Source organism: Drosophila navojoa, chromosome X (assembly GCF_054131105.1).
Source record: "Drosophila navojoa isolate 15081-1374.11 chromosome X, UAZ_NAV_1.0, whole genome shotgun sequence".
Classification (NCBI taxonomy): Eukaryota; Metazoa; Arthropoda; class Insecta; order Diptera; family Drosophilidae; genus Drosophila; species Drosophila navojoa.
The window spans coordinates 22,472,716-22,500,206 of record NC_142895.1 but is presented as its reverse complement, the minus strand read 5'-3'; the positions used below and the strand labels follow the sequence as shown (position 1 = coordinate 22,500,206).

General features: G+C 42.2%; 3 protein-coding genes across 9 annotated transcripts in view; 2 read left to right on the top strand and 1 right to left on the bottom strand.

The window, feature by feature from the left end:
• The window catches only part of acj6 (abnormal chemosensory protein 6), a 42,419-nt gene that overhangs the window by 8,857 nt on the left and 6,071 nt on the right, over positions 1 to 27,491 (top strand). For 5 of the 7 annotated variants that reach the window (XM_089263697.1, XM_089263695.1, XM_089263694.1 and 2 more), the window contains exons 3-4: positions 4,967 to 5,023; positions 5,458 to 5,634. In XM_089263697.1, coding sequence (XP_089119823.1) covers positions 4,967 to 5,023; positions 5,458 to 5,634 — 234 coding nt within the window. The remainder of the gene's footprint in view (positions 1 to 4,966; positions 5,024 to 5,457; positions 5,635 to 27,491) is intronic. The other 2 variants (XM_089263699.1, XM_089263700.1) reach the window with 1 other exon arrangement.
• LOC108658269 (uncharacterized) lies at positions 8,738 to 9,977 on the bottom strand. The gene is made up of 2 exons (XM_018110927.3): positions 9,877 to 9,977; positions 8,738 to 9,671 (listed from the first exon to the last, which is right to left on the bottom strand). The coding sequence occupies exon 2, from the start codon at positions 9,641 to 9,643 to the stop codon at positions 9,197 to 9,199; it is 447 nt and encodes a 148-aa protein (XP_017966416.2). The 5' UTR covers positions 9,644 to 9,671; positions 9,877 to 9,977; the 3' UTR covers positions 8,738 to 9,196.
• On the top strand, positions 22,472 to 23,954 carry Pp1-13C (Protein phosphatase 1 at 13C). The gene has a single exon (XM_089263877.1). The coding sequence runs from the start codon at positions 22,853 to 22,855 to the stop codon at positions 23,759 to 23,761; it is 909 nt and encodes a 302-aa protein (XP_089120003.1). The 5' UTR covers positions 22,472 to 22,852; the 3' UTR covers positions 23,762 to 23,954.

The window sequence follows — 27,491 nt, the reverse complement described above, 5'->3', positions numbered from 1 at the left end:
AATAATCAGATATATGAATATCTGTTCATTTCCATTTCAAATTCCTAAGACGCCATTTCTCTTATCTGAATACTAAGTGAGTAATATCATCTCTGTGATTTCGTATGATCCACCCTCAACAATTGGCTCAAAGGGTTGACTGCAAGCACTTTACATACTTTCATTAGACTAAATGATCTAACGGGAATCGCCCTGACCTGCAGTTGAAAAGCCGATAACAAAAAATTGTATCAAAACAACATTTACTGGATTGGCTTGATGAAAAGATTACCCCGATTCCTACAGAAATTTTATTACAACGCCTTCAATTGACCTTTATGAGGTGGTATGAGCTTTACTCTGGAGAAATGGATTGCTGAATAACTTCCATCTGCATCTGGTACAGGAATCTAAACTCAGTTTTTGCTGTGTAGGAACAGAAAGGCAGACAAACATTATTATACTGACACAGCTCATCGAACTATTCAAGAATATATACATATACTCCAAAGAGATCTGTCATGCCTCCATCTGTGTGTTACAAGAACTTTGCTTAATAATTTATTGACATAAATCCCAATCTCAAAGTAGGATTGTAAATAAACTTAATAAGATTGAGAATCGCCTGACTAGGAAATACCCTTGCCCAACAAATCTCGTACATTTTCGGGTCTATATCTAAACACACACATACACTAATACAGCTACAAGTTAATTTTACTTGATTCGAACTCGTTTCTCCACAGTCAGATATCAGATTTTGGCCAGCCCCACTCGAGCATCTGTTCTGTAGATGCCAATGGCAATATGAAAATGGCAATGCAATCGAGATTGCTTCAGTAATCGGAGTTTCTATTAAACTTGGTTCACGGACACTTTGCGATTTGGCACGTGCCCCTGTGTGCGTGTGTGTGTGTGTGTTGTGGTAAATGCATCGAGTGCAGCCTGCGGCTGAGGCCAGGGCCACGTGGTGCTCCGATATTGGCACACGTGTTCCTGGATAACCTTAGTGCTGCCTAACGCTATGCCAAGCAATTTTCAGCTATTTTTACCAATTAATCGTATTTATTCATAAGAAATTGAATAAAGCTGCAAATTACACCTAGCCATGTGATTTTTGTAAATTAGTCCGCTAATGGTAATTAATATTTCATGGAGTATGCTATAAAGGGAAATTCTGTCAGAATATCCAAGAAAAGAGAACCAAATAAAATCAACTAGAACTGAATACATCTTAAATAAAGCAGGCTACGCCCAGATAATTCCAGCTTGACATAGACTTTTATAGAGTTGTTGTATAACAAATTTCGACAGGTATAGCTTTCTGTACGGAAAGACGAAAGAGTGGATGATCAGGTCTAAGGTCTGGTCCATTTAGTCCTGTTCGAAATTTAGAATTTAGAAATTAAATCTATTTTTCTTAACTTTGAGTTGTAGAGCTATACGAAAATCTATTTCTCATTTACCCTTATTACAAAATAGAGATTTTTCATATAGTTTTAAGATGAAGAATTCGCAAGTTGATAAACATATGTATATAAGCAATTAATAATATTTTCCATTGGCTTATATTGAATACGATTAATCGACTATCCCCTAATATATTTATAGAATATAAATAAGCAGTAAATAGTTTGCGTAAAAATTTAATAATTGATATATGATTATTTCATTGGTACTGGAGAGATCGAAAGGATTTTTCTTAAAAGGCTAGGCACAACATTTCTTATAACTAAATATAGTAGAGGACCGGCAGAAGACTGTGCGATGTTTCTCTTAATTGACGAAGCTATCAATCTCTTGAAAGTTGATACGATAGACGGTAATGCGTGAACAGTGGATTAGTGTTCGAGGTTACTTATAGAGCCGACTGAGCATTGAACACTGCCCAAATGATATTTAGTTTCTCCAAATGCCGCGCTTCGCGCAATTACCGAGCTGCTGAGCTCCATCAAGCCGATGCGCTGTGAGAGCGACTGAAGCCAGTAAAGAATAGAGAGGAACGGCACGAATTCAATCTAATTATACTTTTTTAATCTCTATGAAAACTTAAAATCTATTTTTATAATACACTCAAGACTATCATTATTCTTACCTATTGGACCAACTGCAGTTCTTCAATTGAAACTCTAAGCTAAGCTCTGCTCAGTAGACTATAATAATTCTAATTTACTTAGTTTAAATTGTTAGCTAAATATGTATGTATGTTAATCTATATTAACCAGACTAAAAAGACCTGATATTCGAGGAAATAACATAATTAGTAAATAATACTTAATAAATGAATAACAAATGCGTCGAAACTCCGATTGAACAGACTCGATTGGCCCTCTGACTAGAGAATCTGGCCATCTTATGCAGTATTGACTTACCAATATGATATTATATTATATAGTACTATTATATATATAGTACAGAGCAACTTAAAACACAAGTAAAATTTCCTTTTCATATAAAATTTATTCCCTTTTTGTATGTATTTTAGATTTAGAGTTTATGAAAAATCGAATCACAGTTTCCTAATCTCTCTTTAATGTATTTTAGAATTGTTCTATGTAAATTATTTACATTAAAAAATAAGCTTAATAATTTATTTAAATGCTATTACAAATTATTGGAAATTTTTTATGATATTATTATTTAAATTATATTTTATATTTTATTATTATCTATACTATAGGTTATGCCTCATAAGAAAATATAAATAAATAAATTTCTTATTTACTTTAACTAAATTTCACCCTTTCCAAAGACTTTTCATTTAGATATTCCAAACTCTTCAATGTTTTTTTTTTTAAATATATGTAGTTTGAAAATAAATTACAAAAACAGAAAAGGAAACCCAACTATTTTCTGGGCAGATGAAAGTCATTTAGTTTGTTTTGCCGCCACCTGGCTAGACTAGGCGAATAACATTTGAAGCGTCGCTCCGTTTCCTTGTGCAAATCGGTATTTATTGTGCTCTGCCCTGTCCCATGCAGTGTGTGGGCTGTCCTGGGCACTGGAGTGCTGGGGTAGTGGGGTGCAGGGGTAGTAGGGTGACAGGGAAATATGGCCATTAGCTAGGCCGTGTCTGCTTCCATGTCCGGTCGCTGCTGCAAATGGGCCAAGCAGGACAAACCAGGACGACGACTAAGGAAATCAACTCCAACTCCGACTCCAGCTCCAACTTCAAGTCCTGCTGTTGCTGTTGCATTAAAAATGCGCAACATTTTGATTTCTTGGATGGCTGTCGCCTGGCAGTTGCGGTCGTCGCGCGTCCAAGTCGACGGAGTCCTTGGAATATGGCCGCTTGTCGGCGCGCAGCAGAAATCCTTTCGCTGCGCCAACTTTCGCCCAGCAAATGTGAGTGAGTGCTCCATGTGCCCGAATGTCCTCTATGTCCTGCGTGTCCTGTGTGTCCTGAATGCCCTGTTTTGAACTTTTGTGCGCATCTAAATAATTCATTAACTACAAAATTCGTGAGCTCTGCACAGCATTTGCCAGCAAATAAAATCGATACGACTGGAGCACTGAAGAAACCCTCCCCCTCCCCCCCAGAATGGCGACAACAAGACTCACAAAAAACACACAGATAGAGGGAGAGAGAGAGAGAGGGAAAAAAACAACCGCCAAGCATCTTTTACAATTATTTATTTAACGGCAATCTCTCCCCGATGCCCCGACCATGCCCCCACCGTGCCCCCACCTGCCTGCTCCTCCAAGTTGTGCAGAAATCAATATTAAGCAAAGACTCCAAGCATGTCTCGCCTTTAAAGCGCAGCACTCAAGGCGTGTCCTTGCGCCCCTTTCAAAACATACACATCTTGTATCTCATGTCAAATGCTTGACATGTGGATAAACTGCCTGGTAAATATGAATATGGCAACGATCTAATTTAATACGGGTACAATTTGGTAATGAAATTAAATCTATATCTATCAAACATATCAAATCTTAGGCTGTTACTTGTTATACTCGCTCACGAGCTGAAATGGAGTTTATCAGTGTCCATAAATATCGAATATATAATATATAATATAAGCAACTCCTACTCCAAGGTAAACACAGAAGAATTCGGTTATAGCAACTCCTCTTATAACATTCATAGGGTTCTTGCGACGGAAATTCGAGTCCCCAGACAAACCAATTTGAGCAAACTTATATGATCATATACAATTCCGATTATAATGATAGTTCCTTGAGCATCGTTGTAACCGGATTCACAGAGGTAGCAACTGGAAAAGAATTTTGAATTATGCTTCTCTTGAGTTAATGTTGATCTACTTCATGGACTTACAAAAAAAAACTATGTGTATTCCCATGTGGTAAATTGACAAAAGCCTCTACATCTTATAAATGCGACATCTCTGAAGTCGAAACTCCAGCAATATTGTAACAACATCTAACGAGATTTTTAGGGAGCTACGAGAGCTTGGTTAATTCTTGTTGCCTTCTCACTATTACCTCCCGGACACGGTGTCCCGGTAAAGGCTCGCAAGAGAGCACTATCTAGCTTTAACTAAATCCAGGTAGGTTTTGGATCAGACTGGTAGAGCAAGACCTTGAAACCCTGCCTAAAGTGCTCGACCTTTTTGGGTTATGACAATTGGTTTTGGGGTGCGTAAGAGTACGACAGAGTCGTTCGCCTTCAAACCCAAAACTTGTTAATTAAGATAAACTATTTATTTATTTATGGAATCATTTCCAATATAAATATATATTCGTAGATCAAGCTATAAATCGAAGTTTTCGTTTTCACATAGCAAATGAAACCTAGAGAGACAACGACTCGATATATGTATAACTCTTGTGAATGCCCTTTATTGGAGGAACACACTGTAAACACACGCACACACACGCACGCACGCACGCACACCCACACAGCACACACACACAGACAAAGGGATACTCCATATGAATCAAATTGTTAATTGAATTTGATGTTAAATAGCCCAGTAAAAACTCGTGCATACATATACTATCCTTGTTTGTCTCGTCTTTTCAGAGTCGTTTATTAGAAGATGCTTCCCTATTATGCAATTCGTGGTCAGCACGTCAGAATGTAAGTTAAACCACAGTAAAGAAAACCCAATACAGTACAACCACACACACACGCACACGCACACACACACACAGTTGTTATGCCTTTGAATTGATTTACCTAATCTTTAACAAAAACAGACAAAAACAAAAACTATTCGATTTATTTGATATACGATATTTGCTTACTTATGTTAGGTTTCCCCACATACATACATATATATGTGTATATAGTATATGCTCTTTTTATGATACCTATTTATATATATATATATATATATATATATATAGTTTATATAGTAAATCTAGTGGATGTGGGCCTCATCTCTCTATCATCTTGTTTCTTTTACTCCGTATGCTTTATACTGCCTTCCAGTTCCGATTCGAGCAGATGATCATTGATATTGTTTGTTGACTAATTGGCAAATCTGTTCCATTTGTTTCTCATCGATACAGGGTGATATTTTTGCGGGTATCAACGATGGCATACTCAGCAGAGCGGAGGCCCTCGCCGCCGTCGACATACAGAAACACCAAGCCCAGCATGTACATAGCCAAATGCCCTCCCAAATCAAGCACGATGTGATGTACCATCATCATACAATGAGTGGCCCCCCGCAACGTCCATTACAGGTGAGTTAAGCCAATAGATGATTATTTCTAATACATAATAATATCTAATACATAATTGATCTACAAGGAAATTTTATGAAAATCCCGTGAAAACAATTCGATTATATTTTGACTTGAAAACTCTTTTATAATCATATACGTAATGCTATATAGAGTGATTCAATGCGGAGGCGAATTCAATGGGCAATTGGATTGAAAACTGGAGTCGATAACGTCTTAATGTTGGCTGATGAGAGCTTTGTTGTGAGATATTCTAAAAACTAGGCTGAAATGGGGCTATTTTCCACTTAGGAATTCAGCTAATGCTTATATCTAATATATGAGTATATATATATATATCTATAAAGATAATCCTTTCATTTTCATGAACAGGATAGAACCTCTCTTAAAGATAGAGTATAGGTTTACTTTTTCAATATTTATTAAAGTCGAGTCTCGATAATTTCTACCGTGATAAATCGAAAAAAAATGCTATTCCCTTGCAAAAAATCGTTCTCGATAATTCTCGATAGTTTGCATTTCTGTATAAATCGAAAAAATCGGATTCCCTTGCCGTTGCGATACAGTCGGTACTCGACTGTATTTCTTTTTTCAAGATTGGAATTAAGTTAACAATGGGGCACTGAAGCAACTGAGCTCATCATATATAACGTGGATTAATTAGGACTATACGTAATGCCCACAACTAGCGGTAATTGAAATACATTTAAGCAGCAGATCGCATTGAATTTGGCGGAAATGTTACGAAATGCTTCAATGCATTGGCCTTGTAATGGGTCATATATATATGTGTGCATGTGTGTGTGTGTGTGTGTGTGTGTGTGTGCTATGCGTATATGGTATATTAACCGTTTTGCTGCGTTTTATGACAGTCATTTTGATTACAACAAAAGCAGCAACAATGACAACGGCGACAACTTCAATTTCCGCTTTTGCTGCGTCCCTCTCTCTCCCGCTCTCTCGCTCTCTTGCTCTCTCTCTCTCTCACTGTGTGGTTAATTTGAAATGTTTCTTTAATAAAATTAAAATTGTGACGTGTAAGCCTGCTGGGAACGGGCCACGTGACGGTCGTTTGCCAGGTAAGCACATCATGATTCGTGTCGTTAATTGTATTGTACCGCTACTTCAGCTCGAGGCGGGCCGTGGGCCGTGAGCCGTGGGCCGTGGGTCGCGATTGACGCTTGGGCGAGTCGGACTCCTGTTTGGCTGTCTGTTTAGTCCTGGACGTGTAGTGCTCGCGGTGCGGCTAGGTGGTTGCTGCTCTATTTAAAGTTGATTGTAATCAAATTACACAAGCAACCTGTTCCTGTATATCTTCAGCTAGTTGTTTGCCAGACATTCGAGTTGTTCCCGTTCCCGTTCCTGTTGTTGTTGTTGTTGTTGTTGTTGTAATGCCACTTGTTTTCGGCACAATCGAGCATGACAAAAGTGCGCGCTGTCCACGCGTTACTGTCGCCGTCACCATCGCCGGTGGTTGTTGTGGTTCCCATCCCATACCCATTCACTCCCACCATCCCAAGTCACCCACCCATTCAACCATTCCCAATTTCTAGGCATACGCTCGTGTGGGCTTTAATTTTCGACACACACACACACACACTCATACACTCATACACGCGTGCAGACACTTGAGTCTGAGAATTTGTACCCCATGCGCTTCGTGTTACCGCTGCGGGTCTCAGGTGCAACAACCTTCCACTGAGTGAGTGGCACAATCAACTATCCAGGGAGTTTAGCATCCCAATGCAATAGCAATAAAATATCGACTCCTGCTCCCTTACCCCCCTCCCTGTCTGGCCAACTATTGTACGAGGCTCGACTGCTAGAAACATATTGCCATGAGTGGAATATGCTCAGGAATGAAAACAAACTCGAGCAGAGATTCGAAGCACAAGAACTATAAATAAACTCGCATATTTGCAGCTAATGGGACAAAGATGGTAGCAGGAGGCGTGGCAGACCTCATATGGAATACAAATTTCCCGCAATGTAGAGCTGAATCTAGCTCGAATCTCGAATAGAATTTTTTTTTGTATTTCTTTTAATCAAGTTTTATTATTATAGCTTAAATCAATATTTCCAATTGAAATTCGAACTAGAATTACTAGTACTTCCGCCTATCGATACCTCTTTAAGGCTGTTGTCTATTGTTTTATAGTGTCTCTCTTTAGGATTGACATATAACAACATTGGAATGTTGTTATAAGCAAAGTTATTCAATTTCCCATGCATATAATACGATCAGATTGGTTGAGGTTTCAGCTCTGGACTGAGCTACGTATATATATTTCCTATTTGATTTGTTCTTTTGTTTTCAGGTAGTTATTGAATCCTTGAGATATCCAACATATTTTGCAATTTTCTTTGTCTAAAGCTAACAGAGAAACATCCCAAAAATTATTTTTTAATGTTTACTAACAAGGGAAGGTTTTGCAGCATTCAGTTTCAGCATATGTTGCTATAAATAACATTGAAATTCTCAGGAAAGTCTATTGCTCAAGGGTTACCGGTAACAGTTAAAGACAAAACTAATGAACCCTAAGAGGGAATTTTCTGGAATCGCATATTAAAGGCAATATTAAGTTGTTCATAAATATATATACAAGCTTTTCTTTAACTCTCTCTCTCTATTTGTATTTCAAAATCGAACTAATGGCTCTGTCTCTCTCTCTCTCTCTATCTGTCTCTCTATCTGTCTCTCTAACTCGTCCTTTGCCTGTCTGTCTCTCTCTCTCTCGCTCTAATTCTTCACACCTCTCTCGTTGGGTGTATCTCTCTCTAGTCCTATTTCTCTCTCTGTCTCCTCCTTTCACACTACGTGTATTTCGTTGTCAATCTCTGTCTCCCTCTCCCTCTCTCTCTCTCTCTCTCTCTCTCTCTTTCTCTCCTCCTAGTCACATCTATCTCTCTCCCTCCTCGTATCTAACACTCTACCTTTCTCTCTCTCCCTCCTCTTGTCTTGTCATTCTCTCGCTCTACATTTATATGTTTCTCAATGATTTTCGCCCTTTTCTCCCTTCCTCTCTCTCTCCTTGTATCTCTTGCTGTCTCTTTCTGCCCTCTCCCTCCCAGCTTCCTCTTCAGAATTCAAAGGCCCACACAGTTGATTTTCACTTATCGATTTGTTTATTGAATTTCTTGGATATCCGTAACATATTTTTATTTGATTTACAATTATTTCGATATTACTTTTGCAGAAGCGAACATAGTGTGGATGGATCATATGGCCGTGCCCTCACAGTATGGTGGCCAGCTCCAAGACGCAATTGCTAGACGCATTGCCGTTGGGTGGGAGCTGTGCCAGCAGTTGGGGCAAGTGTTGGCCATGTTTGAACTGTGTTGTGCTCCTTGAAAGTTGAGCAAAAATTTATTATTTCGGTCCTACCTGACGCGGGCTCCCACGTCAAATATTAAGGCCCGCAGTTCAACAACTTTAACAATTTTTAAGAATTTCTCTCTCAGCTGGTCAGGTCAGTCGGTCCGTCGGTCGGTCAGTCCCGTTAACTAGTATGGTCTATTGTTAGTATGCTTGTTCGCTTTGGGTTGCTGGCTTGCTGAGTGGTCAGTGAGAATGGCCTAGATCGTTGCAGCTGTTCTTGGTGCGGCCACGGGCGTGGGCATGGGGGCGATGCCAGGGATTGCTGGCGCAGTTGCAATTGCACTTGCAATAGTCGCAAAGCACCACATCCTCGCCCGGATTGTGCTGGGCATCGTAGATGGCACTCGTAGCTGCTGCATTGATGGCATCCTCAAACTCGACAGCCTGCACCTCCTCGCCGTAGAGTCCTGTCTGGTTGTTCCCATAAAAGAAATCCACATTCTGTAGGCGGCGTCGCTCGAAATTCACCAAATAGCGTCGCCACTGTCGCTCGAAGTGGGCAAAGGAAAAGTCCTCGTCATTCTCCTCATCTATCCTTGCACTGGCACCCCTCTGCTTGTCCCTGCTCGCTGCCCTAGCCTTGGCTCGTGCTCTGACATCGGTATTCGGATGAGCTGCCTTCCCTGCCATACTGCCTAGTCTAGTCTAGTCTAGGATGCTGCAAGTAGACAAATATTCAGTGGATCTTGCGATAATCTCGATTGATCTTGATATTGATATGGATTTATTTCTATATATTTTATGCACATGCGCGAATCACTCTTATATATGTATATATGGAGATTTACATATATATATATATTATTATTATTTTTATAAATATACAAATTTATATATTTTGCAGAATTATATTGAATACGTACCTACGTATATACGTTCACAAACAAATATAACTGGGCTGCTTTAATCTCAGCTTACGTTGACATCGAGCCCAACGAATACTTGATTGGTATTTTTTGTTTTTTGGCTGGAACTTTAGAGTCCCTTAATCTGTGTGTGATTGTCCTTTATTTAGAATTCGCAATCTAACTAATCTATTCGCATAAAAATAAATAAAATAGTTATTTTATGATTCGCCTCTATTCGTTAGTAGATGGTCGCAAAGCTCTACCACTCTTCGCTGGGTTGCGAAATCACAGTCACTGCGGAAATCTTCTCAAGAGTCCCTTGCAGAAGTCATTGCATAAGTCTCCTTAAGAATCCTTTGCTCTCGGATATACTTAAAAATCATCCTCAGACTCATATCGCATGTAGAATTCGTACACATCTGATACTTTCTTACCAAATATGTAGACGTTTATAGGTTCACGCCTGAAAGAGACAACCGAAATCTTAGAGCTTAGCCTTATATGCTAAACATAAAATGTTGATATCCATAATATGTTAGTCCTGAAGTGAGAATCAAAACATAAAATGTTGATATCCATAATATGTTAGTCCTGAAGTGAGAATCAAAAGATTTCTTCTTTGATGTGGAGCTCAGTGCCAGAGTCTCAGCCTCCACTTATTCACATGATTTATTTAATCCTTAGCTTAGCCCATCGTTCAGCTATCATTATGGCGTAAAGAGCTGCTTGATACTTGTTCATGATCTGTAAGGGATTAAAAAAGAAAATAAATCAACATATATATGCCAGAGAGGATAGTATTATTCGAATAGAATATCTTATCGATATGTCGATTCGTGCATAGTATTGGGTAATATTGAGTGAGATGTTAGTTAACACAAATATCGAGTGTGGTCCTGACGAGGTTCGCTTAAGAAGAACAGCTAATCCTATTCAACTTTGTCGCAGCCGACTTCACACTTCATGGCTTTACCGTTATGCATATGGACAACTGATAAAATGAGGCTTAATATTGATACTGCTAATATTATATTATTTGACCTATATATAATATTAATGATAATCCTAATAGTATTTCAACATTTCCCATTTAGCAAGACCCCTATAAGAAAGTAAAACTATTATTTATAAATATTAAACTATATATTCAGTTGGATAATTTTGAGTATATATCTCTAAGAACTGCCTAAGATAAAAGTATTAGCCGATTAGCATGAATATTTCCAATATACCCAAAAGCTATCACTACATAATTTATTCAGTCCACTGATACATATATTCGGAACTTAAATTCCTCAATAGAATTTCCCCTAAACGCCATTTAGACACATTTCATTTGCCACGCCTTCTGTGGGCGTGTAGATGTTTTACCTTGAAGCTCTATATCAAATATGGCCCTTTTACTTCCTGAACGGGTTTAACAACTGATTCGAACGTGTAATTATTTTACAGCCACGCCTTGCTCCAGTTTCCTCTGTAGAATAATTAAATCTTGTTCCACTCTAATTACACTTTGCTCTCCACTCATTTCACTTGGCTTCCAATTAAGAGCAAATTACACATAATTCATTCATCAATTTCCAATTTCTCTTTCCTTTGAGTCGATTTTGATTTGATAAAAAATCTTATTTTTAAATCTAGTTTTAGTTGTTTTTTTGTTTGTTTTTTTTTTTGTCATTAAGCTAATGCAACTAGCACTCGAAAGTCTCTTTAAAAATTGCCTATCAAATAAGTTTTGATGGCTATCAGCCGCCAACCAGCCAAGCACCTGTTCCGTTCCGCCCCGCCCCCATCACCTGTCCGGGCAGCCAATCTCCCCCCCCCTCTGTTCCCCCCGCCACTCACATTCTTTAACCCCCTTGGCAAATGTAAGTTTAAAATTTTCCACTTGATTTGATGGCTGCTGTCTATCAGTTCTGGTAACATGTGTCATAAGCGTTATGCGAGTGCCATAAAGCCGCCCCGCCCACCGGCATGCCGCCCATGATGTGCCCCCTGTTCATAGGAAAAACATAACAAAACTCATTAAATTAAAGTAATTTACGTTAGAGCAACCACCTTCTATCCCCCCCACCCTCCTGTGTCTCCCTCAACCCCCTGTTGGCCACAAAATGTGCAAGTTTTGCGAGCATATGAAGGGCCAATTATGAGCGCTACGAAAAGGGTAAATATATACGAGAGCAAATATAATGCTAATTAAAATAATCATATCCATCATAAAGCACAATGCGATGGGCCGAAGGAGGGCAGGACGGCAGGACGGCAGGATGGTGTCTGAGCTCGCCTGACAGCTTGCCAGCATTTGTAACAATCAAAAATGAGAACACCGACAACAACAACAACAACAACAACAATAAATATTATCAATTTGCTAAACAATGATGCAGCAGCCACTGAACAACTGAACGAGGGGCGGCAGGCACTGGGGGTGTGGCAGCCTGGCTGCCTGGCAGCTAGCCACTTTGCAGGCATTTATCACAGATTTAGATTTTGCACCAGTTACCAAAACAAGAAAAGCAACGGCAACGGCAACGGCAACGGTAAAGTTTTTGGCTTGCCCTCGAGCTGGACGGGGCGAGTGGGCTGAGGGGTGAAAAAACAAGTACACTTAATTCAATTTAAATTACACTTTCATATTTCCGGACGGACGGACGGACGGACTCGAGGACCGGGCGTATCCATTAGTATTCGCAACATATGGCTCAATTTCCCTCAAATCATTTTCCAGCACACGCACGCCCATGACCCCGCCGCAACGGGGTGGCGAGGCCCTGCCTGGTGTACCAGGGCCGTATGCCCGCCGGCCGCCGCATCACGCACCACCATAGCGCACATACACCTGCCCGCCGAGCGCCTGAAGCCGGCAACCACAAGTGGTTTATCATATTGAAATTCATTTAGTGCACCTGTTTGATTTTTTTTGTTTTTTTTTTTGTTTTTGGTTTTTGGTTTTCGGTTTTTGTTTTTACTTCTGTCATTTCGTGACAGAATGGAGCCGGGCATACTATTTGGTAAATATCGTTAACTTTCCATTGCCACTCCACACGCAATCAAATTCTACTTAGTGTAAACCGCCAAAGCCACCTCCGAGCTGTCATACCCTTCCGGCGGGTGGTTCCCGCAACCCGCGACCCGCCAACCGCCAACCGCCAACCGTCAACCGCCACCCGCAAGGCAAACAGCGTCGCAGCACAAATATTTGTTGTCTCGCATTTGTGGGCCACAGACTGAGCGCGATACTTTCCGATGCTATCGTACACCCACATACACACACATGCACACATGTGCATGATGGAATCATTAATTGTCTTTAATTCCTATAATTGAAGCCTTTACAAATTTACAATTCGTCTATAGCTATAGAGCATTTGGTAAACTGTATCCTGCTCTGATCTAGTCTACCTGATCTCTCTCTCTCTCTCTTTCTCTCCCTCTATCTCTCTCTCTGCATTTCGTCTCGTACCTATCTTTGTCTCAATATCAGTTGAGCACTGCATTCTCCCTCTCTTTCGCTTTCTATCTAACTATTTCATTGCTTCTCTTTCCTTCTCTCCCTCTCAGCATCTCTCGCTCTCTCTCTCTCTCTCTCTCGCTCAGTCTCTGTTTTAGTCTATACTTTGTATCATTGTTCCTCTCTCTTTCTAGTATTCACTCCTACTCTTACCACTCCTACTAGAGAGTGCTCTATCATTCTGTCGCTCTCTCCCTGCGACTTGCTTTGCTTACAGCCCAATGTTTGTACTCCCCAACTCTCTCTGTTCTTCTCTCTTCGCCTTTTTTGGTCTCTCTTGTTAGTTTTCATATAAATATTTATCTATTTATCTGCTTCATAGGACATAAATCTTCTATTCTAGCAAATTTCCCTCTTGTCATCAACAATTTTTCTTCTGTCCGCTGTTCATTCTACCTCCCTACCGTCCTTCCTGGCTCTCGTCTCTGTCAACACCTGCCTAATCCGGCGACCTCCATTTCACGCTGGCCGTGTCTCACTTTAGCATTTGCATTAATAATCGATAGGACGTCCTAGTTATCGATTGTTATGGTATTTATCACCACCGGATTGACATTATTAAATATGTAACCATATTTAATATTGCACCATAACAAAACGGTAGCCAAACAAAAAAACAAAAACAAAATTTATATACACAGCAATTTTCGGATTAATAATACATTAGCTTCGCCTACCAGCTTTCTTTTCGTATACCCTGTCTGTTATTAGTGTCAATAGCACGTGCTACGCCTCCATAGAGCAGGCTAGGCTCTGACGGCTTATTGTTGTATAATATGCATTTCTAGTCTCCTTAGCCCAAAATACACTATCGATAAATATCGATGCACAGCATTAAGCCATCTAATCGATTCAAATACTAAATGGAACATTTATTTGCACACAGTCTTTCGTATCTTATGAGCAGTACCAACAATCTACTTGTCTACTTACTTTGTCTATAAAATCGATTATTATCGATAATCGAATAAGCTTTTGAGTTTACTTTAAAATAATCGAACAATGACTCAATAACATTGCTAAATGCTGGCTTTTACATGTGATCTACAATCTATATACTTAATATTATACACAAGAATCGATAACTATCGATTGACAGCTTACAATGTCAAATGAAGATTTTTAAAGTCAAATTATTTGTGCATTAATATTTATTAGTGCTCAATCTAGGGTATTTGCTAGTCGCATCACTTCATCCACAGCTTTACACATTTTTTCTGCTGTTTGGCTTAAGCAAGTTTTGCGGTGTTTGTGTGTGTGCGTGTGTGTGTGCTGTGCATTGTGTGTAGAAAGCTTTGTGTCATCCAGTGACAATTTACGGCCCGATCCTAACCGCATTCCACTTGCCATATTCCAACTGGCATGCGCCATGTGCCATGTGCCATGTCCCATGTCCTATGTCCCATGTCCGATGTCCACGTCAGTTCAATCGTGGTTGGGTTGGGTTTGGCTATCTCTGGCTCTCGTCTTGGTTTGCGTTCCGTTCCGTTCCGTGCCGCGCCGCGCCGCGCCGTTCCGTTGATTCATTTATTTATTTAGTTTTCTTTTCTTCATCAATTATTTAGCGCTGCGTCTGTGTGCGGTGCGTTGTCTCTTTATTGCAAGACAATCAAACGGACGGAAGGACGCACGGCCGGGCGGATACAGACTGTGTGTGGCTGTGTGGCTGTGCGATGGAGCAGGGCAAGACATCCCTATGTGGACATGTAATACCCGCATGATGACATGCCCGCCATAGAAATGTGGCCAGCACAATGCGCGGGCGGCTGTTGCCGTGGGCGTGGTCGTGGTCGTTTCTATGAGACATCAACGTGGACATCACTCATACGCAGCGATGGCCAGCGTTTGGCTCACAATGGTGTCGGACGAAGCACTTTCGCCAATGTAAACTTGGAATGCGTCTCATTTATATTTAAAATGCATTCAATGTGCATTTAACTGTAATTTCATTTACAGCCAAAGCTCCTCGAGCCACCCATCGCCTTCAAGTCCTGACTGCACAAATTGCAGCTTACAATCGAGCCACGCCAAATCCTTGGCACTGCGCTGAAGAACACCACCTAAGACCCAAGTAAAACCACTTTTATTTTTTAGCACAGCTCGAATCGGGGACGGGCTAAGTGCAGTTAGTTGTCGCCTGTTAAGCTGTTCCCTTAGACTTTTCCTTTCCGCTTTCCCAATTGAGTGCAACAAATTCAAAGCACCGGCTTAGATGATCAGATAATGGTCTAGTGCTTCGACTACTGAAGCTGACGGATTACACGGACGTAAGTCGGGCGAGGAACTTGAGTGGGGGAACCAACTGATTGGTGGATTAAGCTTTTCCAGTAATTTGTATTATTTATTATTTATTATTTATTATTTATTATTTATTATTTATTATTTATTATTTATTATTTATTATTTATTATTTATTATTTATTATTATTATTATATTTATTATTCTTTATTATTTATTATTTATTATTTATTATTTATTATTTATTATTTATTATTTATTATTTATTATTTATTATTTATTATTTATTATTTATCATTTATTATTTATTATTTATTATTTATTATTTACTTTGCTCTTACTGTTGGTGTATACTTAAGATTAGCTCAATAAATCGAAAGAGCGAAGAATACGATGCGAAGACTCAAAAGACTTCAACCTCTGGAACGTCGGGTCTCTATAGTCTTTATTACCTAAGCTTAAATATGATTTAATCTCTTTATCTGTAGTTACAAGTTGAGTCTTTTCCCTAGCCTCTTCTAGCCTTTTCTCATTACTGCTCGCTCCCTTTCAAGTCTCTATATTTAGATTTTATAGATTCGACTCTTAGTCCGACTCTTGGGTTGTGACAAAGACTCAACTGTCTGCTAGTCGAATTTCTACTCCTTCTCATTCTAGTCTTTGCCTTTGGCCATCTAGTACCTTTGCTTAAATTTGGCTTAGTGTCTCTATCTGCTGTTGAGCCCTTCCCCTGCTAATCTACAGACTCGATTTATGCCTACAGTCGAATCTCTTTCCTGTTTGCCAATGATAGGTAGTCAAAGCTGTAACATAGTTTCTAGTTCCTCGAATACGTTTTCTTCTTCTTCGATAGAGTATTACAGTCGAGTCTCTAGTCAATCCTTGTCTATCCTTTTCTAATCTCAAAACTCTTTCTTTGAAGGACTTGTCTTACGTTTTTAGGGAATCGACCAACTTCCACAATGGAGTCTATAGTCTAGCCTTAGCTACTCTATTCTACCCTATAGCTGCAAACTTGCTTCTATTTGAGAACGAAACTTGTTTTTCTATAGAAGGTATTTCATCAAGTATCGATGGCATAGAGCTCTCCCTTTCTGATAGCTGGTACTACTATTGGACTACTACACTACTGAACATGTTATGAATAAGTTTTTTTTATTAAGTTGGCACACATGAATTAAATAGTTTACAGAGCTTTAGCTAGCAAATCCGACTTAGTCCTTAGATCCTTGAGCTGATAATGCATTGACTCTCCCATTCGAATCCCCTCTGCACTAAGCACCTGGTAAACTACCCAGCTTGACCTGGAGAAGGGGGGGACAAACGGCAGGCTTACTCCTTTTTTGCTTTGGATGGGCGATGACACTTAACAGGTTAACCTGCTTAAAATGCACATCAACGCATTCGGTTGACCCACAGTGAACCCTCCTAGCTGAAAACCGAGCATATGTAAAACTTAATGCAAAAGCGAGCAGCAGTATAGGGTAGAGCGCAGGGTCAGGGGCTGGGGCAGGGTCTGCTGAAAAACTGGCAACAACTTTGCAATTATCAGTTACAAATGCTCAACCAAAAGGCGGGTAACAAACACCATTAGACATGCCCGTAGAGCAGGGGTTATGGAGGGCTCACTGAGGAGGGTTCCCTGGTTAGGGTGGCGATTTGCTGTGCTTTGTTTTTCAGCATTTCACTTCGTTTTTTTTATCAATGCCATTGCCCATGTCGTTCGAATATGTTTTTCAACATTTGGCAATAAGGTTGTTATTTACTTTCAGCGAAGTGAGCATCAAATTGATCGTATTAATGGCCATAACTAGTTTATCCCGCCCATCTTATCAATTCACGGGGATTATACGCAGATTTCCATTACCAGAAACGAGGGTTGGCTAATGCTACACACTGACTCCCTCTCACTCACACTCGCGCTCTCTCTCTCTCTCGCTCTCACACTATCTTGCTCTCTGTCTAACTGTATGTAGCATAGCATTAATGCAATTTCAATGGTCAATGCGAGAAACACACAATTTCGATTTGCCATTGTTACTAATGTTGTTGTTGTTGTTGCTGTTGTTGTTGCTGTTGTTGCTGTTGTTTGATCCGCTTGTTTTTTATGCCCATGGCCCGGGCACACAATTTGGCTTTAGCTCCGGCTCTGCCTCTGCCTCTGTCTGTCCGTCTGTCTGTCAGCCTGCCGGCTTGTTTTTGCTACCGGGGCTGGTATGCAGCTAACTCCCACAGGAATTCCCAGGCAATATAACTGAAAGCAAAAATGAAGATAACAGTCAGCGCGGCAAGTGCAAATCCACCCGTCCATTTAACAACCAACCAGCCCCGGCTGCCCCCACCAACCGTCTGAGCCCAAACGCTTCCAGCCACCTGACGAGCTCATTCACATCCACATCCACATCCTCCTCCTCCTCCTTCTACGTATCCTGAATTCACATCCTCATGCGCCTTTTGCTAACCAACTAACTGCCTTTTTGCTTGGCACCGTCTGTGGGCGTTTGAATGGGTGGTTCGGCGGTTCACTGCCTCGATGGCTCGATGGCCCGGTGGCCCGGTGGTTGGGCCTGACTCTGTTTGATGCTTGTAAAGACCACTTTACCCGCTATAATAAAAATAAATCATAATATTTTGCGTCCCTCGTCGCGTGCAGCTCAGATCAGATGGGCTGGAACTGTGGCAGACACAACCTGTGCGAACCCTTGCACAGTGGGACCGAACACCATGAGAAATGAGTGAATGCATTCTCTAATGTGTGTTTACTTGCTCTATAAGAAAATACTCATTATATATATATGGATATATATTTATTATTATTACATATATATTATATTATTATTATTATTATATTATTATTTAGTAATATATGTCAAGATGAAGAATAGTTCTATAAAGAAAGACCTGCGAGAGAGCTCTCTGATAATCGAAGCTAATTAACTCGCCCAGCTCGGTTAACCTATGATATCTAAGCAATCTATTTCAAGAATGACAAACGATTTTCAAAATCGGAAATTATAGTAACATAAATCAGCTTCCAGAAATACTTATCGATAGCCGAATGATTGTCTATCTAGATTCACTTACAAGAACTTGTTGTCTTAAGCTTAGAGTCGCATTAGAGATAATATTCTTTGCACCACTGTCAAGGCACACACACGGAAAGTTCGCACACTCCGGCGTTTACCTTGTTTGCCGGTACTCAACTTCGGCGACGCTCGTCGCTCGTCGCACGGCACTCGGCTCTGGAGCAGTTGCTGTCGTCATCCGTGTAGCGAGGTTGTAACCCCGGATAATGTACTTAATGCATCTACATATTAATGTCGCCCTCTTCTTTCCTGTCCGCTCCTCCCCTCGCCTCTACCCTGCCAGTTGCCCCTTGGAAAATCCTTACCGGCTAGTAACATGAATAGTATTTTCTATTACTCGGCCGTATTGTGGTCCCCCGTGTACGGGTCGTCCTTGCCCGGCTCGCCTCTGCCTTTGCGCTTTTTTTGCTGGTTCTCTGTTGTTTTTATTGCACAGGCGACCGGCGCACGGCTCGCCCACCCGCCTCTGGCACCCTCCCTGATGCGGCGCGGTACGGTCCACGATTACACTTGTTCCATCACCGTGTGGCCGTGCGTGCGCCGTGAGCTAAATGAGAAGGGGATGCAGCTACCTGTGGGCGAGAGTGCGAGTGTGCCAGAGTCCCGGTTATATTGATATGTCTCCCAGTAGGGCTCGCAAAACAGCCGGTAGCGCAGTTAAGCTGGGACCGCAATGTGTAAAAAATTACGAGCTACATTGAAAATAAAATAAAAGAGGGGAAAAAAAGCGAAAAGAAAACAAAGAAACGAATGCGAATGCGATTGCGAGTGCGAGTGCGAGGCGCACGGTCTGTCACTCGAGACTGACGCCGGGTGCTGCTGGCCGTGACTGGAGACACGGCTTGGCTGGCTGTGGCACACATCACGAGAGACGCTCTAATTTGTTAACCCTGAAACTAATTTGCGCGAATGCGTCCAGCTCGAATTCCCAGTCCGCCGTAGGCGAGCCTGTTTAATCGCATAATTAAATATTTCTATTGCTTCACAGGTATTTCATGAGGAGTTCCGTAGGTTTAGTTGGGCACTTGGTAATGCTTTGATTCTCTTTTGAGCCTATGTCGATAGATCTTGATGTTTGGTAGATATGGTTGTGGACGCTAGAGCATTCTGAAATGTTTTCTTTATGGTATCATAGGTAAGTATATAGAGTATAGGTATTACCTTTTTGTTAGTCATCTATTTGGTCTTTCTCTCAAAGTTTCACAATCCAAGGATTCCGACCTGCGAACTTGAGATAGAGGATAGATGCGAAAAAGTAGCTTATTATTCCTTTGTTAAGATCTTCAAATGTTATCAGGATATATATCAGAATTGTTCTTTCTTACGATCCCCTGGAAGAGGTTCCTATGGCCATTGCCACTGTTCTATCTAGCCTCCTCCATATGCAGTTTCACCAAAGACTTACTCGTCTTCAGCTGAAATCGCTTTGCAAGTGCATTGAACAGGTGAACCACCTTGCGAAGCTCTCGAAATCGAAGCACGGCGCGCACATGTCCTGGGAATAGTCGTGGCAGTGGAAAAAAAAAGTCTTGTTTTTTTGCGGCTACGGCTGCTGCGAGTGCGAACGGTAGAAGGTAAAAGGTAAAAAGTAAAAGTGGATAAGGACACGTACTGCTGAGGTCCTGTGTCCTCGACGTTATAAAAATAAAATAAAATCTATTACGTGGCAAACCACCCCCCACATTTATGTGGCAATTTGTTCTAGCTTGATTGTGTGCGTGTGTGTGTGTGTGTGTGTGTGTGTGTGTGTGTGTGTGCGTGTGTGTGTGTGTGTCTGTGTCAACGCAGCCAAAAAGTAAAGTGTATCATTTTCCCATTTGGCGGTGAATGCGACCCCTTTTCTAGTTCCACGTTCCGAGCACTTCTCGCACTTTGTCTCAATTCCCAACTGTCAAGTTGCCTCCCCTCGCGTCGCCCTTCCCCCCCTCCCCCACTACTCCCATCTGCCCGCCCAGCTATCGTACAATTTATGAAGATTTGTGGACTGAGTGCTATACCATGTGCTAGAGGGTTGCCAGCCCGTCAGCCCAACAGCCACGCCCCGTCGGTTAGCAAACGCCCTAGTGCACTTGTTTTGATTTGTTTGGAATAATAACAGATGCTTACCGTTCATATTATTCATTGTTCAAATTATTAACGCTTGACAATAAAAACTGTATTTGATCAGCACTCGAGAGGAGCGTCGCACCGTACGACCAAAAACGGATACCCTGTAGCCCGTACACGGCCGCAGCGGCCGGGCAAATTGCAACTTGTGCAAATATTTATGTACATTGAAAATTACTCATTTGTGTTACACCAATTAATTTCAACAAACAGCAACAGCGACAGCGACAGCCCAAACGGCAAACAGCAAACAGCAACAATAACAATGAGCGTACCATCCATCCATTTATAAGGAGCTACGTACCATTGTTCTTGCTGTCCTGCGTAGCTCTCGTCCGCTCTGGTTAAACAAATGGAAAATGAGGTCTTTTGTTACCTAAAATAAACGATGTTTGTTTGCCGGACTCTACCCAAACCCTAACACCCAACACCCCCCCAATCTCACACATATCGCAGCTAGCCTCGTGTGCAGGTGCTCGAAATGGGGGACGGTTCGCTGATTATTAGCTCAAATGCATTTGATTTTCGGTTTTTGCTTTCGCAAATTGCGCCACACAAATTGCCACTTCAACTTTTTGTTTACATTGCAATTTTTCAACGGTCACCCCTAATGCGCCAACCCCCCTAACAAATTGCAACTAATTTGACAAAACAGAGCCCCAAGTGAACTTTCTGTTGATTAGCGGTAGCTTAAAGCCACCTGGCTTAAAGGCCCCGAGCTCCACATTGAAAACGGAAATAGTTTTTGTCGCCATCCCGATGTAGTGAGAATCGCAAAGGAGAGCGCTCATTTAGGTGAATCCAAAGCTTAGGCAAATTGAATATTTTGAAGAGTCGGGAGAGATTGAGGAATTGAGAGAGAGAGAGAGAGAAAGGGGGGAGGTAGAGGAGGAATATCCAAAGAAACACTCTTAGCTTAAAGAGAGTTGAAGAAAATGGACTTTACGTTTCCCATAGATAGAAGAAGATGGAGGGTTACAGGTCTTTTAAAAAGGCAAAAATGGAACAAAAGAAATTTGAAAACTAAATGAATATAGCGAAGTAGGGTAGGGAAACAAACGAAGAGAGAGCGAGAGAGAGAGAGAGAGAGAGAGAGAGACAAAAAGAAGAGACACAATAGATATTGAGGCAGAGAGAAAGACAAAGTGCATAGTAGAATGCGATGTGATGATGAGAGCAAGAAATGGTTAGATTAAGATAGTAAGCGAAAATATTTAAAGACAGGAGAAGTAAAAATATACAGCAAAAGAAATAGCAAGGTAGCAAAGGTAAAGGAGAAACAGACGAGAAAATCAAAAAGGGGGAGAGATATGGAGAGAGATAGGGAGAGACACTGAGAGAGAGAAGAGAAGGCGAGATGCACAGGAGAATAAAAAGCAAGAGCAATATGGGTACATTGAAATGGAGAGGGATAGATAAAAATGCGATGAGGTGACCTAAAATTGTGGTGAGACAGATAGGGAGAGAGTTAAATATATATAATTGGACAAGCAATTGAAAAACCAGAAATAAAATCCATAGCCCGATTTGCTGACCATTAAATTCGCGAATGATCCATCAGATTAATCATCAACATTGAACGGAAGGATGGAGGTGAAAAATTCGAGCTCGGATTCGATGGGAATCTTGGCTGCTTGGCTTTGCTTTTACTTACAAAAATTTTGTTTTTTGATCGACTGGACTTGGGTTTAAAATTCATTTAGGGGTGTTTCGAAAAGAAAACAGTAACAAAAAAACCAGATAAAAAAGAGAAAAAAAACTTCGTCTCGATCTCAGTTTAAATTCTAAATTTTCAAAGACTGCAATATATTCGGACACCCATTGGCATTAAAATTACCGGTGAACCAAAAGATATCTATATCTAGAAGAAGAAGGGATCGAGCAGGACGATTGGAGCGCTGAATGGAAGCATTTTAGATTAAACCAAATCAATTCAGAAATCCGAAATTTAAGGTGTTATATCCGGTTTATTAAAACATCGTCCCGACGGCGTCCCAAGCGATAAACCGCGAGCCGCTAATCGGCAATCACGGCCACAAGCCAGCCGATATGGCCGAGGTTCTTAATTTGGATAACATCATTGGCAGACTCCTGGAGGTGCGAACAGCCCGGCCCGGCAAGAATGTGCAACTGAGTGAGACGGAGATACGAGGGCTGTGCCTGAAGTCGCGCGAAATCTTCCTCGCGCAGCCCATTCTACTTGAGCTGGAGGCGCCACTGAAGATCTGCGGGGATATACACGGTCAGTACTACGATCTGTTGCGGCTGTTCGAATACGGCGGCTATCCGCCGGAGTCCAACTATCTATTCTTGGGGGACTATGTGGACCGGGGCAAACAATCCCTGGAGACCATCTGTCTGCTGCTCGCCTACAAGATCAAGTACTCGGAGAACTTCTTTCTGCTGCGCGGCAACCATGAATGCGCTTCAATCAATCGCATCTACGGCTTCTATGACGAGTGCAAGCGACGCTACAGCATCAAGTTGTGGAAGACATTTACGGACTGTTTCAACTGTTTGCCCGTTGTCGCCATTGTGGACGAGAAGATATTTTGCTGCCATGGCGGCCTCAGTCCGGACCTGACGTCCATGGAGCAGATCAAGCGTATTATGCGGCCCACCGATGTGCCCGACCAGGGACTGCTGTGCGATCTGCTGTGGTCCGATCCGGACAAGGACACCATTGGCTGGGGCGAAAACGATCGGGGCGTGAGCTTCACCTTCGGCGCCGAGGTGGTTGGCAAATTTCTGCAAAAGCACGATCTCGATCTCATCTGCCGGGCCCATCAGGTGGTCGAGGATGGCTACGAGTTCTTTGCCAAGCGTCAGCTAGTCACGCTCTTTTCGGCGCCCAACTACTGCGGCGAGTTCGACAATGCGGGCGCCATGATGTCCGTCGACGAGACGCTAATGTGCTCCTTTCAGATCCTCAAGCCCGTCGAGAAGCGCAAGAAATGAACGATATGGCCGACGTCTTTAACTGTTTCAGCCTCGACGTGTAAGCCTGTATCCAATATGATTGTATCCAATCAGAACACACATAGCCAAAGCCGTTTACAGACATAGCGACTGCAGCTACCGCTGCTTTCGTCTGGCCCAATACCACCCGAAATATATGCTTGTCTTTATTTTGCAACTTCTTATGGAAACTGATTCGCCAGTGTTTCATTTCTACTAATTATTCTGCTTTGTGATTCCGCTTTGACAACGCATTCGTAAACGTTTCGCCAGCAGTTGCTGCATTATCCAGTTAACGTCTTTCGCATCTAACTGATTTGGTATTTCTTCTCATATTCTTAACTGCTTTTTCTGTACCACCGTTAGAGCTGGACTGACAGATTGCAAATTTTACAGTTACTCTTTTGTTCCATATTCGTAAACGTTCAACTTGCATTCTGATAATACAAATTAAAATTAGATAAATGAACGTGCTTAGCTACATACTCTTTAATTATGATATGTAATGTCATTATTGTATTCGTAACTGTCTGGCTGGCGGCAGCATTTGTTCAGCGGTTTGCCGATTCTACTTTGCAGCTTATTCGTAGCCATTTTACGGGCAGCACTTGAAGCAAACTCCTTCTATATGACGTGCCACGCGAGTAGATAAATCAAATATTCCTAGACACACATACATATATACGCATATGAAAGCCCCCTTTAATGGGGATATTCCGTAATACCGTTAACTGCGTGCGTGCCCGGCTGTGGGCCCAGTCAATAATAATATTATCAGCTGTCTGCAGCGAAAACAGACTGCGCCATAACAAATTAACAAAATGCTAAAAAATTAATGAACAATAACAAAACACACGACGAGACGCAGAAACAAAACGAAATGAAGAAGGCAACGGAGATGGAGAAGGAGTGGAAGAGAGGCAGACGACGAGAGGCAGATACAAACAAACGGCAAATGATAAAGCCGGCAGCACTGGCAATGGCGCCAAAAACGCTTTATTATGCCAAAAGCGAGAATTAACAAATATAAAAATGAAAGCAAAATGGAGCAGGAAAAAATTGTGCAGAGGGAGCGCGAGAGAGAGAGAGGGGGGGAGGAGAGAAGGCGACAACAACAAATTACATTATATGTAATGAGGTCATTTGCGCGTAAACAATCAGACAGACAGACAGACAGATAGGCACAGAGAAATGGCGAAATGGGAGAGCGAGCGAGATGGCTGCACTAATGTTTAGTTGGGCAAAAAGAGAGCGCGCACGCTAGGCTCTCACATGTTTATCAACAAACTGGCAAATAAATAAATTATGTTGGCAAAGTCGTTAATAAATAATGAAGCAAAGCGCGCAACCCAACATACGGGTATGGGGCAAAAATAAAAAAAAATAAATAAAGCACCAAGACAAAAACAAAAGCTTGCCAAAAAGAAGAGGAAGAAGGCAGCAGCAGCGAGAACGACAAAACTGCACAGCACAATACAAAAGAAAAATGGCGGCGCACTGAACGAAACGAGCGAACGAAACGGCAGCAGAGGTGGTACGCGTGAGTGCGAGTGGGAGAGCAGCAGCTGCATGCGTGATTTAATATTTGTGTCTGTGTGTGTGCGGGACTGTGTGTGCTTGAGCTTAGGCCATTCAATTGCAGAAACTTTGTTGTCCTTCTTCTTCTGTTTTTTGCCATTGCCAAAACTGCATTTGTTTTGTCTTTTGATTATGCATTTGCAGCACACACACACACACACACAGCTAGCGAGCAGTGCAGCACATACATACAACTTAACTAAACGCCACACCCACACCGGTCAGCCATCTCGCTCTGGCCCATGCAGCTATTGTCATTTGATTGCTCATCATTGGCGCCTTGCACAGCTGTTCAGCTGCTCAGATGACGGCAGCGCCATCTAGCGCTCGAGTGTCGCTCGACGCATCATATATTTTGTGTTGCATAATTTTATTAATTACAAATTATGCGCTTAATGAAATGAGGCAACACACTGGCCACTGCCAGCTGCCAGCTGCCAGCTGTTAGCAGCGCCGTCAACGTCAACAGCGAACGGCAGCGCCGTCGCATCGGCTGTTTTCGTGGGCACTGCCCAAATAAATTTTGCATAAGCCTCAGCCAACCACAATGCAGCAGCAGCAAGAGTCGCCGTCGCAGCGGCTGTCACAGCCGCAGTAGCAGTAGCAGCAGTTATCGTCTGCCCCTCCGCCCATTCCAAACTCTCCAGCCCATAGGTCAACACACAGCTCACATGCTCTCTCGGCGCAGGGTGGTTGCGCAGTGCCACAACAGAGATAGCAATAGCAGCCGTAGCAGCGCAGCCGGCACAGCCAGCGAGTGGGAGCGAGCGCGCGATAGCCAGCCAGCCAGCCAGCGAGAGCGCCAAGGGTGCAAACCAATAACAGTCAGACTAATTTTGGGATTGGTTTATAATTGAAGAGTTTGCCATTGTGTTTGCTCAGGCAGCAGGCAGCAGGCAGCAGGCAGCACAGACAGTGGCTACCGTCGTGTAGTTTGTTTTTTATTTTATAGCATGCCCGTCTGCCTCTACTTAAATGCTGCCACTCTCTCTGGCGCTCTCACTCTCTCTCTATCGCTCTCACTCTGACTCCGCCAACATCTCTTATATACTGAGGCTGGCAAGCGGCGGAGCTGCGCTGCGGCGTCGGCTGCTGTCTTATTGTTTTTCGTAGGCCTCCCCCATGCGCCTGCTTATCATTTTAGAGTTTTACATAATTGGCACAGCGCACACATACACACACACGCACACTCTGACACCCTGTATGTGTGTATGTATATATGTATATCTATGTATTTATAGCCTCTGTACGTGTGTCCACGTTTTATGTCCATTTCTAAGCGCCGCTTGAGGGGCGTGGTGTGCTACTACTACACACACACACACAGACAGAGCGCACGCATACATAGCGCTTGCTAGTTTTCGGCATTCAAAAAAGAAACTAAATAAATATGAGTGCCCCACCCAGAGCCGGACGGAACGGACATGGCGGCCAGGCTATTGGCGTTTTGTTGTTGCATACTTTTCAGCTGTAATCAGTTTAAATGCTTAACAAAGCAACAAAAAACACTCATACACACACACACAAAACAAATGGTCATAAGTATGGGTGAAACACAAGACTGAGAGCCAGAGCGCCGCAGTGAGCGGCGTGAGAGAGACAGAAAGAGAGGGAGAGAGAGAGAGAGAGAGGGAGAGAGAGAGAGAGTGAGAATGAGAGCGAGTGTTAGTTGGAGCAAGCGAGCAGCAGCAGCAGCTCTGTGTGCCGAGGCAATGCGCAAACGAGAACGAGAGAGAGAGAGAGAGAGAGAGAGGGGGGCGGGGAGAAAGCGCGATACAAAGCAGCAATGGCTGCCTCCCATGCTTTTTAGTTGCTATTCATATTTGTTTTAATAATTGAACAATTCTATAAATATTTGATGCATAGACAAAAGAGTTGTGCGCCGTGTCCCATGTCCCGTACCCCGTGCCCCGTGCCCCGTCTTCCGTGTCCGTGTGCCTGTCGCAATAGCGGCCCGCCTCGTCCCGCTGCCCACGTTGGGTGTCTCATTCAGTTAAGACCCTTTCAAAACTTTTGCCTCTGTGCGTGTGTGTGTGTGTGTGCGTGTGCCTCATCTCTCGTTCAATTAAAGCAACATGACACAAAAGATTTCGTAACAAGCGCCCACTCTCAGCCTGCTGCTGTTGCCCAAAAAAGTTGCGCCAGTTTTTCA

Coding starts and splice junctions, on each gene's coding strand:
- Pp1-13C (XM_089263877.1), top strand. CDS start 22,853: ATGGCCGAGGTTCTTAATTTGGATAACATCATTGGCAGACTCCTGGAG.
- LOC108658269 (XM_018110927.3), bottom strand. CDS start 9,643: ATGGCAGGGAAGGCAGCTCATCCGAATACCGATGTCAGAGCACGAGCC.